At 35.1% G+C, this 12,981-nt stretch overlaps 1 protein-coding gene across 4 annotated transcripts; it reads left to right on the top strand.

The window, feature by feature from the left end:
• The first annotated feature begins 645 nt into the window (after positions 1 to 645).
• LOC103486102 (putative pentatricopeptide repeat-containing protein At4g17915) lies at positions 646 to 5,483 on the top strand. Of its 4 annotated transcripts, none has more exons than XM_051089421.1 (4): positions 646 to 940; positions 1,279 to 2,773; positions 3,547 to 3,734; positions 4,233 to 5,483. In XM_051089421.1, exon 2 carries the CDS (start codon positions 1,315 to 1,317, stop codon positions 2,683 to 2,685), a length of 1,371 nt encoding a protein of 456 aa, XP_050945378.1. In that variant the 5' UTR covers positions 646 to 940; positions 1,279 to 1,314; the 3' UTR covers positions 2,686 to 2,773; positions 3,547 to 3,734; positions 4,233 to 5,483. The 4 variants fall into 4 exon arrangements, with proteins under 4 accessions (XP_050945378.1, XP_008442169.1, XP_050945379.1 ...); XM_008443947.3 differs by having other exon boundaries at positions 3,458 to 3,734; XM_051089422.1 differs by having other exon boundaries at positions 1,279 to 2,814.
• The last annotated feature ends 7,498 nt before the right edge of the window (positions 5,484 to 12,981 follow it).

The following is a 12,981-nucleotide window of genomic DNA, read 5'->3' as shown; positions in this document are numbered from 1 at the left end:
GAATGGTTCATGTTTTGTTAAAAAAGGAATAAGAGGAAACTATTGTGTGATTTCTGTGGCTTATGAAATAAGGTGATATGAATCTATGTTTATGAAAATGATATTTATTTTGTAAATATGTTGTATTCCCCAAAAAGGTACTTCTAAACTCTCACTCACTAAGTCTTTGAATTACATTTTAAGTTTTCCCTTCCTCATGTTATCAGGCATTGAGCCCAAGTAAAGAAAGGTAAGGTGAGTTGTTATGCATTGAGGTAAACAAGCTAGGCGTTAAGTTAAAGAAGTTGTGCTAGGCGTGGAAGGCCTAAAGTTTATGTTTTAAGTCTTGTTGTAAAGAAACCATAATTTGTCACACCTACCCTATACACATCCTAAAACTTGCAAGCCAATACGTGACGTAACTCGAGCAATCCTGAAGCCTCTAATGCGAAATGCCAAAATGCTCAACTTAGGTTCTTAAGCTTAGCTTAACTGGTTGGCGACTTTACACTTGGACTTAATTTCAAACTTTAGGCGATAAGAATCTCGAGGTCTCTTCGGGCCGAGAAAAACAAAATTATAAATTTTTTAAAACTGTGCTAGTTTTGAAATATAGTGCTAGTTTTGAAATATAATGCTAGTTTAGTTGATTTTCCAATTTTTACACAAAGATGAACCCATAGTAGGGTTTTATTCGGGCACCCTTGGATTGGATTGAGCTCCACCAGCAGCTACAAACCCACTAAAATACTCCAAATTCCGATCAATGTTTTGTTTTTTAGATTGATTCGTGTTGTTTCTCTTTTCTTTCTCAATTTAGATTTCTTGAACTTTTTTTAATCATCGTGATTTCTTCTTTATCTCTGTTAATACTGTGCTCTGCTGTCTGGAGAAGAAGTTGTCGGACTCCTTCAGGGAGGAGGATGTTAATGTCCGCAATCTTTGTAGCTGAGCTTCAAAGGTACTAGTTTCCACCTACCTCTACCTCATTTTTCCTCTTCTCCTTCTACTGACATGCTCACCAAGTTTTTTTTTTTTTATTATTTTCATTATCAATTATAGTTTGGATGTATTGTGTTTTGATTTTATTTTATCGAGACTTATCCATTGTTTTGCTTGTTTCTTTCTATGCGAATGGGAATATTAATTTTCCTACTCATGGAATTGGTCTAATTCTAAAAATTCAAATCACGATTCTCATAAATTCTTTATTATTATTTTTTTTTTCATTTCTTCTCTGAATCAATTTTCTTTGTTTGTGTTCTCATGTTTTCACCTGCATTTGCTGGATTTTGGCAGGTTTTGGAGCTTAAATTGATCATATACCTCAGAAGAATGGTCTGTAAATATTCTACAAAATTTTTGAATATTTGTGTAGCCTCATTTTGTAAATCTCAGCAAATGCAGAAAGCTGAAGCTGTTATAATAGACGGCATACGGATAGGAGTTCTCCCTAATGTAGTGACTTACAATACATTGATTGATGGCTATTGTCGATTTAGTGGCATGGATGCTGCTTATTCTGTTCTTTATAGAATGAGGGAAGCTGGTATAAGCCCAGATGTTATTACTTATAATTCTTTGATAGCTGGTGCTACTAGGAATTTCTCATTAGAACAATCCCTTGATCTGTTTGAAGAAATGCTTCAATCGGGTATCACTCCTGATATATGGAGTTACAACACCTTGATGCACTGTTTCTTCATATTAGGAAAGCCAGACGAAGCCTATAGAGTTTTCAAGGACATTATACTCAAAGACCTTTCTCCTCATCCGGTTACATTTAATACAATGATTAATGGCCTTTGTAAACATGGATATACAAGTAATGCTGTTATGTTATTCAGAAATTTACAACGCCATGGATTCATTCCTCAATTAGTTACATATAATATTCTTATTAATGGTCTTTGCAAGGTGAGTAGGTTGAGGGCTGCTATAAGGATGCTCAATGAGGCCGTGGATTCGGGTCTTGAGCCTAATGCTGTAACATACACAACCTTGATGAAAAGCTGCTTTAGATCTAGGCAATATGAACATGGATTTGAGATTTTTTCTAAGATGAAAAGCAAAGGATATGCTTTCGATGGCTTTGCTTACTGCACAGTTATTGGTGCTTTTCTTAAGTTAGGCAGGTTTGAAGAGGCAAATTCTTGTACGGAACAGATGATAAAGAATGATGTAGGAATTGATATGACTTTTTATAACACACTCATTAATTTATACTGTAAAGAAGGTAAGTTAGAGGCTGCATATAAGTTGCTTGATCAGATAGAGTCACGGGGACTAGAATGCGACGACTACACTCATTCTATAATAACTAATGGGCTGTGCAGGGTTGGTAATATTGAGGGGGCCATGCAACATTTGAATTGTGTGTATACAACAGGTTTTGCGTCAAACTTGGTAGCCTTAAATTGTCTAATTGACAGGTTGTGCAAGGCTGGACAGATTGACCGTGCAATTAGATTGTTTGAATCGATGGAAACAAGGGATTCTTTTACCTATACCTCCTTGGTGCACAATCTTTGCAAGGCAAGGAGGTTCCGCTGTGCGTCGAAGTTATTGATTTCATGTTCAAGAGGTGGCATAAAGATTCTTAGGGCTACACGACGTGCAGTTATTGATGGTCTTTATTCTTCAGGATTTACAAGTGAAGCGAGGAAGCTCAAATTCAAATTACATTTGGCTCGACTTTTTCCTTGATCATCTGGGTCTGAATATTGCACCAGATTATATAATTACTTCAACTCTGAAAATCAATTTTTCTCTTCGTGGGCGATGCAAGCATCAAGTACTATACATTAACCCTCTTTCTCCCTCTCTCAAATGAATGTACAGTTACTTACACTGTTATTCAGTCTTCTGGGTTTACAATATCATTTCATTTGCAGTCTTCAATATAACTAGTTACTTTTTCTCTGTGTACTTTAAGCATTAACCTCTTTTTATTTCATCAATGAAAATTCTTGTTTTCGTTAAAAAAAGAAAAAGGAAGCTGACAAGAGCTTTAGTTCAATTGACACATGTGTATGCTGAGGACCAAAAAGTCCATGGTTCAAACCTCTCTGTACCATTTTTACTAAAAATAAATAAAGAAAGAAAAGGAAGAGACTCTTTTGCATAACTTATTTTTTTGACATGAATCGCCACCCTTCTGCTTGTTTATTTATCTCTCTTTCTCTTTCTCTCTCTCAAATGATTACACAGTTATATACACTGTTATTCAGTCTTCTATGACTTTGATTTTTGAATATCATTTTCCATTTTTACTCTTCTATGTAGCTAGTTTGTTTGACTTAAATCACCTTTCTGCTGGTTTATTTTGGCACAAAATGCAACTATTATATTTATCTATCCATCTACCTATATGTATATATATTTCTGTTCAATCGCTATATTAAACTGTTGCTTTTCCTTATTCCCTGGGTCTGATTTGCTTGTGTCAACTCTTTATTTCTGGTTAATGTGATGGCAGGATGTTTGAGACAGGCAGCACTCATCATCTGAAGAAATCTAGACGAGAAAACCATGAGAGGACTAGCTAATTGTTCCGAATGATGGCAGGATGTTTGAGACAGGCAGCACTCATCATCTGAAGAAATCTAGACGAGAAAACCATGTGAGGACTAGCCAATTGTTCCGAATGATTGGCTACACATGGAAGATGAAATACCTGCAAAGTGAGGGCTGCATCAGAGATTTTTGCCTCAACGGAGGCTGTCCTTGATTATAATCATTCCGTTTTCAGATTGGTAAGTTTTTCGAATTTGATACGGATTTTTTTAGGCGTCAAGTGTTGAAGTGTTGAAGTAAAGGTTCTTCTGTCTTTGATTGTTATGATCAGAGAGTTCAGCCTCACATTCACTACAAGAAAAAGGTCTTTCTAAGTCTTTGGATATAGCCTTTTCCAAAATGGCCTATGGAATTGAAAAGAAAAACATGCTAATTAATTGAAGAGTAAGGGAGACCGCGAAAGTTGAATGAAAAATGGGGGGGATAAACTTTTTAGATCCCCTTTCCCCCACTTTTTTTTGCCACATTCTTTTTTTTTTTTTTTAAAGAAAAACATGCTAATTTCTTTTTGAAAAAAGAATGGCAAGAAAAAGTGGGGGAAAGGGGATCTAAAAAGTTTATCCCCTATTTTTCATTCAACTTTCGCGGTCTCCCTTACTCTTCAATTTTTTGTTTCTCTTTCCCCCTCCCCTCCACTTTTGTATATTTTCTTACCGACCTAAAAATTCTTGTTTTAGAGGACCTCTACATGTGTGAAGATGAGATTCCACGCCTTCTGCATCAAATTTGGGTACAATAAGCTACGAAGATCAACGACGGTGGATCTGATACCAGTGGTGGATCCGTGGATGGAGGATAGGGAACAGTGGCGGATCTAATCTGGTGGCGACAAACTCTTAGCAATAGGACACAAATGTTGATTTAGTAGAGGCTTAATGGAGGGAGCAACGAGCGGGCAAAGCAGAGTGAGTCTACGCGACAGATCTGGTACCAACCTACTGTTCTGGGTGGTTGAGGTTCTTCAAGCATCTTGGTTCTAAGCGGGGTTGGGAAAGGTCCTTTGGGTATAGTGGTTTTGGGCGGCAAGTTCTTTGATTTAAGTTTCACAGAAAGAAAAAACTACTTAGTGTTGAGTTTCTTCTGAATCATTGTTGTTGGTTGGTCCTTGGATTTCTATTGATTAATCTCAGTTGAATGATGGATTTGATTTGATAGTGTTGAGTTTACTGGAGCTTAGAAGAAAGATCCCCTGAAACTACAAACAAAAGAAGATGGGAAAATTATGCCTCTCTGTGCAAAAAATTGAAGTGGTTTCAGATCCTGGTAAAACGATAACTGGTTTTGTTAAGAGAGGGGATGAATCTCATCAGCTCGCCGGTTGATCTTTGACTCTACCTGATTCTCGATCACAAATTTCTAGATCTGGGAGTCTGGAAATGGAGACTGAGAGTGCAAATAAGTTCGAATTGTCGCTAGCTTCCACTCTCTTTCTGCTTGCCTCCGCCCCTTAGCGGCCATATGGGTTGAGACTCCTCTCTTCCAACTTTGAGCCTCCGAAAAGGGCAATTTGTGAATCTATCTCACCTTGTGTGCTTTGCACATGGAAATGGAGTGGTGTAATCCATTCTAGTTAAGAGATAACAATATTTTTTTAATCTTTAATTTTGTTTTGATTAATCAATCAGTTTGAAGTTGAAAGGAAGCCCCTCAGTGTCTACTCTGTAATTATTGACATGTCTCGTTTTTGTATAGATAACTGGAGCTTCTCCATTGATAAACATCTTGAATATCGGGTAATTCCAAATGCTCTTCATTCCCTTCATTTGCTTGCTATGTCCATAGTTAGAGATCTTAATACAAAGGAAAAGTGTACTTTGTGCTGATGGATATCCGGATGATTATTGCCACTTGCCTTTTGACGGTGTGGCAGTTAATCAATTTCTGCACTGGACTTTGCATGTCAATCAAATGTTAGAATCAATTTTAAATTCCTTGGCTTGATAGATACTATACAAAGTGAAATCACTTTGGCGGGTTAGTTTTATCTTTTTAGAGATCGTCTCTTTTTTTATCTATTTGGGACAATTATTGACCCATTTACTTATACCTTATTTTTAATCTATAGTATACATATATTCATTATTTTGATATTTTTATGCAGAATATGAAAGAAGACTCCAATACGAACCTAACGCAATGAAAATCACCTAAAACATAGTCCGAATGAAGAACAAGCAAAACAAAAATTAGGGGCAAATTGATAAATATCTAAAAAGTCGTGACACACATCAACTATCAACATGGGTTAACAACCCTCACGAATTCGAACCCCAAATGAAGCGTTTATTTTTTGGATTTTTCAAAGCCAAAACGTTGTCGTTTTGATCCTCTTTGTGTGCCTTAGACGTCATTGTTTGAAACTCACCCAATGCGAATGAAATTCGAAATTATTTAAAACTTCCTACACTCGCCTTCATCCGTCTGCCCACCATTCTCCCTTCGCCATGTGTTGCTTACTGGTTGTGCGTCTCCTCCCTACCCGAGTTCGAGTCTCCACCGCTGCATTTCCATTTTTTCTTAGAATTTAAGTGGCAAATGCGAAATATTTAGCAAAAATTCGAAAAATAACTTATTTTTCCGTCAATTGGAACACATGCGAGTGAGGTTGCAAGTTTGAATCTCTTGGTGACGGTTATTTCTAAATATTTTCTATATATACCTATTTTTTCCCAAATTCATCATAAATCCACCACCAATTCACCATTTTTTTCTCAAATAAACCTTATATTCTCCTAAAACTCTCTCTTTAACTCTAGAAATTACTCCTTCATTCCTCCTTTTCTTTGTTCTCTCATTTAATTTCTAGAATTATATTTTAATGGAGGGTTAATCACCAAAAGGTAAGTGGGTTCAGGACTTTTCTATTCTTGGAGAATTTTTCTTTTATTTTTCCTTATTAATTATATATGATCAAATCTTTGAATTTCTTGTAGTTTTTGTTCAATCCCTAATTTTCTTGTATACAACATAATTCTTTCTTTTAATTACAAGCATTCTTGTCAATTTAATTTTTGATATTGTTCTTGATTCACCAAAAATTAATGAAAGATTAATTTGATTAGCTTTGTGTACTCAAAAACTCCATCTAATTCTTGATTGCAACATGTTAAATCTTGAAATAGAATAATTCTAGATGAATCCCATTTTTCTTGAAAATTTTTGAATTTGATTGCATCAATTTTATTGTGCACAATTAAATCCAATTAATTCATTAATTGCAAATTGTTTCAGAAAAAAAAAAGGTGCGAAAGATACTTTGATCTTGTTTAAAGAGGAAGATTAGACTTTAGTTGTTATTGTAAGAATATACACTAAACGTTTGAGGTGTGATTGTCTCTTTTCTTGAAATCTTTGAAGTTGATCTTGCAAGAATCTCCTTTTAATTAAGCAAAAATCATTCCTTAATCCTCTTAAATCATTTCCTTTTGTCAAGACAAATCTAGGTAAGTGCAACCTACCCTTAGCAATAAATTTCATTTCTGAACATATTTCTGCTTGATTGTAACGACCTTGCTTATATATACTTTGATACTTATTGATTTTGACTTGACATCATGTCCGTTCTATAGCTATTATTATTGATATTATAATCGTTGTTATTAGCATGATTATAATTACTCGTTTACTACCACATTCTCATTATAATTATCTGCTTACTTGAAATTTTCTCAGCTTATGGACACGTATGTTTTTGAATTTTAAACCTATACACCTGGACTTATCTATTGTCAATCAAATATATGATTAGACTAAATTGATGCATTTTGTGTTGTCTTATTGTATTCAATAAGACAACATAAAATGGTTTGTTCAGAATGCTAACCTTCTAATATTAACGTTCTAAAATTATTATCATAGAATGTCTTATTGAATATATGAAAATGGTTTGTTCAAAATTGTTTGTTCCAGGCACTAATTTGTTTCGGGTTAAGCTTCACCTAGGCATATGTTTCAGTCTGCAACAGTCAAATGTATGAAGAAGATTTTGGTTTTGAAAGGAAAAGAGCGTGGAAATGTGTCAATTAGATTTTTATAGGTTAGGAGAAATGAATGGCTTAACTATTACCATAGAATATCATTAAAGGATGATGAGGTAGGGATGGACGACATAAACACATCATATATAAAGTCTGAATAGAAATATATAACTAATCTGGAGAGGAATGGTTGATTGAAGATAAATTTGAGACGTGTTCGTTGTGCCAAGAAATTTAGGAATGCAATTGAAGGGGGAACATCCTAGACACTATTGATGTATCACTTAATCTTTTACTATTAGCTTTGAGAAACACTCAGATTTAAAAAATTGCATACTGAGTGAAACTTGAAGTGATTATTACAGGTTGAAGTGCTCGTGATTAGGTCTTTTGATAACTTTCTTAATTATTGTAAACCCTAGATTTAAGGACCCTTAAGATTCACAAGAATTTGGCGAAAGAAGAGAAAAGTTGAGTTGGAAAAGAAGAAAGAAAGTTCTCTTGAAAGTTGGTAATTAGCTATGTGACATGGTTGGACATGAAGGCATGAGAACTGATAACATGTAGAACTACAAGTCATTGTAGCCTTTTAGATAGAATAGTGTGACCAAAATGCATAAGAAATGTGTCAAAATGCATAGCTTATGTTGTAAATTCATAAATATTTGGAAACATACTTTACATAAGCTTTCATGTCTGTTTCACCCTGTTTTTAATGTATAATTGCAAGATTATGAACAAAAGAAGAAGCTGACGAATCGTAGAGGAACTTGCGAGAAGACTAGGCAATAAGGTCATATCAGTAGGCGAGAAGAGGTTTGTTGGAAGACAAAAGTGGTAGATGGAGTTAATGTGACTTAACATTGAAGTAGCTTTCGGTGCTGACATGTTTAGAAGACTAGATTTCCCGCCTACATTTGTATATATAAGGGGCTCCATCACCATCAAGAAAACGATGCCCAGATAGGCCAATAGCCAGTCTGAATGGGTTGAACCCTAGAGAGTAGTGGGAAGGAATAACCTTTCTACCGTTTGTAAAGTTTTTCTTCATCTTCTCTAGTCAGTCAACGAGTGAGAGCTTGAGGTTTGAGTGAAGAAGATTTCATTCCTACCTTACCCCTAACTAATTGTATTAGCATTTCTATTCTTTCCATTTTCAATATTTTGGTGTAATGTATTTATTCATTTTGTATAGTGGCATGAGGTCTATATTCTTTAATACATTATATATTTATACCAATTTCAATCCTCCATTTCTTTACTGTTCATGCATCTTTGTGTTATTTGTAGTTTAAGTCTTATGATAAGTTCTTGATAAGAAGGTTAGCTTATATTTCTTATCGCGTTAGTTGAGCTATTTTCTTCATTTGGCCAGTGTACATTGCCAACTATCCGAAAGGGCAAATAGCAAGGATATGGTTAACGCGCGCAAGGAGGAGTTTGGAAACAAACTCTACCTTCGTGAGATAACTTCCATCAATTGTATCCCGAAAGGAGAACAAGTGTGAGTATTAGGCACCAAGAGGTTGCCACCCTTAAACGTGAAGATCTATAAGTCTTGTAAATGAAGTGTTCTAGATATAACTTGTTTAACGTAGCTTGGTCATTTGGATCCCGAAAGGTGACCATGTGTGGTGTCTACTCCGAGAGGAGCGCGTCTTAATCATAAGCATGTTAACTAAGTTATATCGCATCAAGGGTCTTTAATTGCTTAATCGCCTAGTAATGCATGGATTTCCTTCACCCCTTCTTTTATGCAAATTAGTTCATTACTCCATCTCGCATCCATCTTAATTCTCCTTTGTAGAGTCTCTAGTGTAGATAAGTAGATATAGTTTAAACTTACACTCGTTACACTGTATAGTTTATTCTTTTATACTGCCTGATGAAGAAATTCATAAGGAGCTTTCTGCATACAATAATCTTGAGATGAAATCTGAAGAAGGATTAAGGTGGATTCGAGATCTGAATGTGAACTAACTTGCATAAAAGAAGGGGTGAAGGAAAGTCTATACATTACTAGGCAATTAAGCAATCAAAGAACCTTGATGCGATATAGCTCAGTTAACTAGCTTATGATTAAGGTGAGCACCTCTTGGTATCTTTAAACGTCACACTTGTTCACCTCTTTGGATCTAAATGACTACGCTGAGTTAAGCAAGATATATCTAGAACGCTTCACTTATAACACTTATAGCGCTTCTCTTTTAAGGATGACAACTTCTCGACATCATATACCCACACTTGTTCTCCTTTTGGGACACAAATGATGGAAGTAATCTTGCTAAGGTGAAGTTTGTCCCCAAACTCCTCATTGCGCATGTTAGTCATATCCTTGCTACTTGCCCTTTCGGGTAGTTGGCGATAAACAATATGCAATAAGAGTAATAAGTTATCTTTTTATCAAGAACTTGTCATAGGACTTAAACTACAAATAACAACAAGATAAATGAACTACAAAGAGATGGAGGATTGAAACTCGTACAAATATGCAATTTATTATAGAATATAGGCCTTCGGCCATTGTACAATACGAACAAATACATAACAATAAAATACAAAGAATGGAAAGAATTGAAAGATTAGAAGTGACATTACAAGTTAAGGGAAAATGAAATGAGATCTTTTCCGCTCAAACCTTAAGCTTTCACTCTTAGACTAATCGGAGAAGATGAAGAAATTCTCTACAGAAGATGGAAAGGCTAATCCTTTCCACCATTCTCTAGTTTTTGGTCGGCTCACACACATTTGGCTCTTCACATGAACAATCATTCTTGTCCATTCAGACCTCCTTTTCTTGATGGAGATGGAGTCCTTTATATAGGCAGATTTATGTAGAAAATCTAATCTTCTGAATAGTCACGCCAAAAGCTGCCTCTATGTCAAGTCACATCGACTTCAACTACCACTTTTGTCTTCTAAGGAACCTCTTCTCGCCTACTAATGTGGTCTTCTTACTTAGTCTTCGCATGAGCTCCTCTACAATTCGCTAGCTTCTTCTTTTGTTCATAATCCTACGTTAAGACACTAAATTTGGTGAAACAGGGTCGGATGCTTATGTAAAGTGTATTTTCGAATATTTATGAATTTACAACATAAGCTAAGCGTTTTGACACATTTGTTATGTATTTTGGTCTCATTATTCTATCTAAAAGACTTTAATAACTTTTATTTCTATAAGTTATCATTGCTAAGGAAGTGTAGGCGCATGTGAGACAAGATGCCCTATGCGAAGGCGCGAATGCGTGAAAGGAACGCATAGCACAGCGTCATGTGGCCATGCTCGTATAGAATGTGTGTGCGCAAGGCAAGCACGCGATCAGGCATCTGCTCTGTGTGCGTACACGGTTTGCCTTCTCCCATACCATGCGGCCAACATTGTCATTATACTATTTTGGGCCTGTTTTGATGTTTTTGGAATTTTTGAGTAAGGTTTGAATATTTTCTATGGTTAAGGGATTAACTTATAGGCTTAACTATGGAATTTTCAGGACAAGTAAAGTTTGAAGGATTTTTAAGCCAAGGGTTGAATAATAAGCTAAGAAGCACGAACACTTCGTATTAGAGGTGGTATCGATGTCGGACACTTGGGGGACACATATTGGTTCAAACACGTTGGGGACACGTGTTCGATACTCTAAATTTTGTTTATTTTTTTTTAATTTCTAGACATGTCTTGACATGCTCAAATCTCAATTATAGTCTAATGGGCCCAAACTTTAGGTGAAGCCCAAGCCCACATACTTTATTATGAACAAAATATAAAAATATGATTATATACACATAAAAAATCCAATCTCCTTTACGTGCACTTCACGCCTCCAAGTCTTCATCTCCTGCTCACTTCTTTCATTTCCATTATGTGTTTTGTCCAACTTCAACGGCAAAGAGCCACACCCAAGTCTCCTCATCGGTCGATATCACTGCTCCCCGCTCACCGTCTACTGTCAGATTCGCTGCTCCTTGCTTGTCGTCTACCGTCGAAATTTTGTTTCTATTCCCGCTCATGGCTACTGCTTGTCAGTAATGTATTAATACACCAAATCAACTATCAAGTATGTCTTGTTTTAGTTAATTTCTATTAGTTTTAGCTTGTGTTTTTCAAAAGTTTTAATCTTTTTCAAATATTGTTGGGTTGGGTGTCTACTGTGTACTGTCTTTTACAACCAACTTCAAATGTTTTTTTTTAAGTTATTGTCAATACCCATAGTTGTTTACATATCACATCATTATCAAACTTTAAAATTTATTTTTTTTCTTCCTTAAATGTTAGGAGTAACTAGTTCCATGGAAATGAGCTCCGTTGAAGATGATTCTAAACTTCTATGGCAATATGTGACTAAGATTAAGAAGTTAATTAAGTGACGGGGTGAAAATTTTTCATGGCAATACAATTTTTTGTCACATCATAATGAGGAGCTCATAAACAAACAAGAGTAAGAGCTCACTTGCTTAGGATAGTTGGTTAAGGAATTGGGTCATGTCTAGAGGTCACTCTTAAAACCTAGCGGATATGCAAAGGTTAGAGGATAAGGCAAAAACTCAAATGGAAAGAAAAGCTCCAAAAAATGTTTCATTGCCAATGACATCTTCATTCATATAAATTAGGGGAATGGATGTGAGCAATTCAAATAGCTTTACGTGTGAGAACAAGAAAAGAAAGGGTAATACAAGTGCACTTGAAAAATCATTCAACAAGACATCACAAGTACAATTGAATGTGCTTATTGTTCAAATGTTTTATTCAAGGGGTTTGCAATTTCATTTAGCGAGGAACCCTCATTTTATTGGTGCCTTTACTAATGCTGCAAACAATCCATTGTCGGGATATAAGCATCTAGGATATAATATGTTGAGGACTAGTCTACTCCAAAGAAAAAAGGCTAATATTGAAAGACTGTTGATACATACTAAAGGTGAATGACAGAAAAAGGGAGTGAGCATTGTGAGTGATGGCGATATGTTTAGAGTGACTCGCAAAGAAGGTCGTTGATTAACTTCATGGCCATTTCTAATGGCAAGCCAATTGTAATGCTCCCAAAATTAAGATATTTTTTGGAGTTAATTATCCTAGTTTTGTTTAATTAGATTTAATTTATTGGGCATTATTTTAAATTCATTTAAAAAGAAGAATTATTTGATTATGTGAGAATTGAAATTAATTAAATATCTGTTGGATGAATATTTAATTAATTAGAGCTTTTGGCATGTGGTGTTTGTTGAGATTTTGATTAAATGGTAGGTTAACAGGATTAAGTAAAGTTGTGGATTTTTAGTGTTGTTGAAGTTGAGTTAAATTAAATAATTATGGATGTTATTTAATTAAATTGCAGAGTGGAAAGTTTGTTGGAGATTTGATAATCATATGTATATGTGGAAATATATAAATATATAATTATTATGGAAAAAGAAAAGATAATTATATTTGTTGAAATATAGTTATTTAAAG

Source organism: Cucumis melo, chromosome 8 (assembly GCF_025177605.1).
Source record: "Cucumis melo cultivar AY chromosome 8, USDA_Cmelo_AY_1.0, whole genome shotgun sequence".
In the NCBI taxonomy this organism is placed as follows: Eukaryota; Viridiplantae; Streptophyta; class Magnoliopsida; order Cucurbitales; family Cucurbitaceae; genus Cucumis; species Cucumis melo.
Note: the sequence above shows the minus strand (reverse complement) of the source record. Positions and strands in the feature narration are given on the sequence as shown.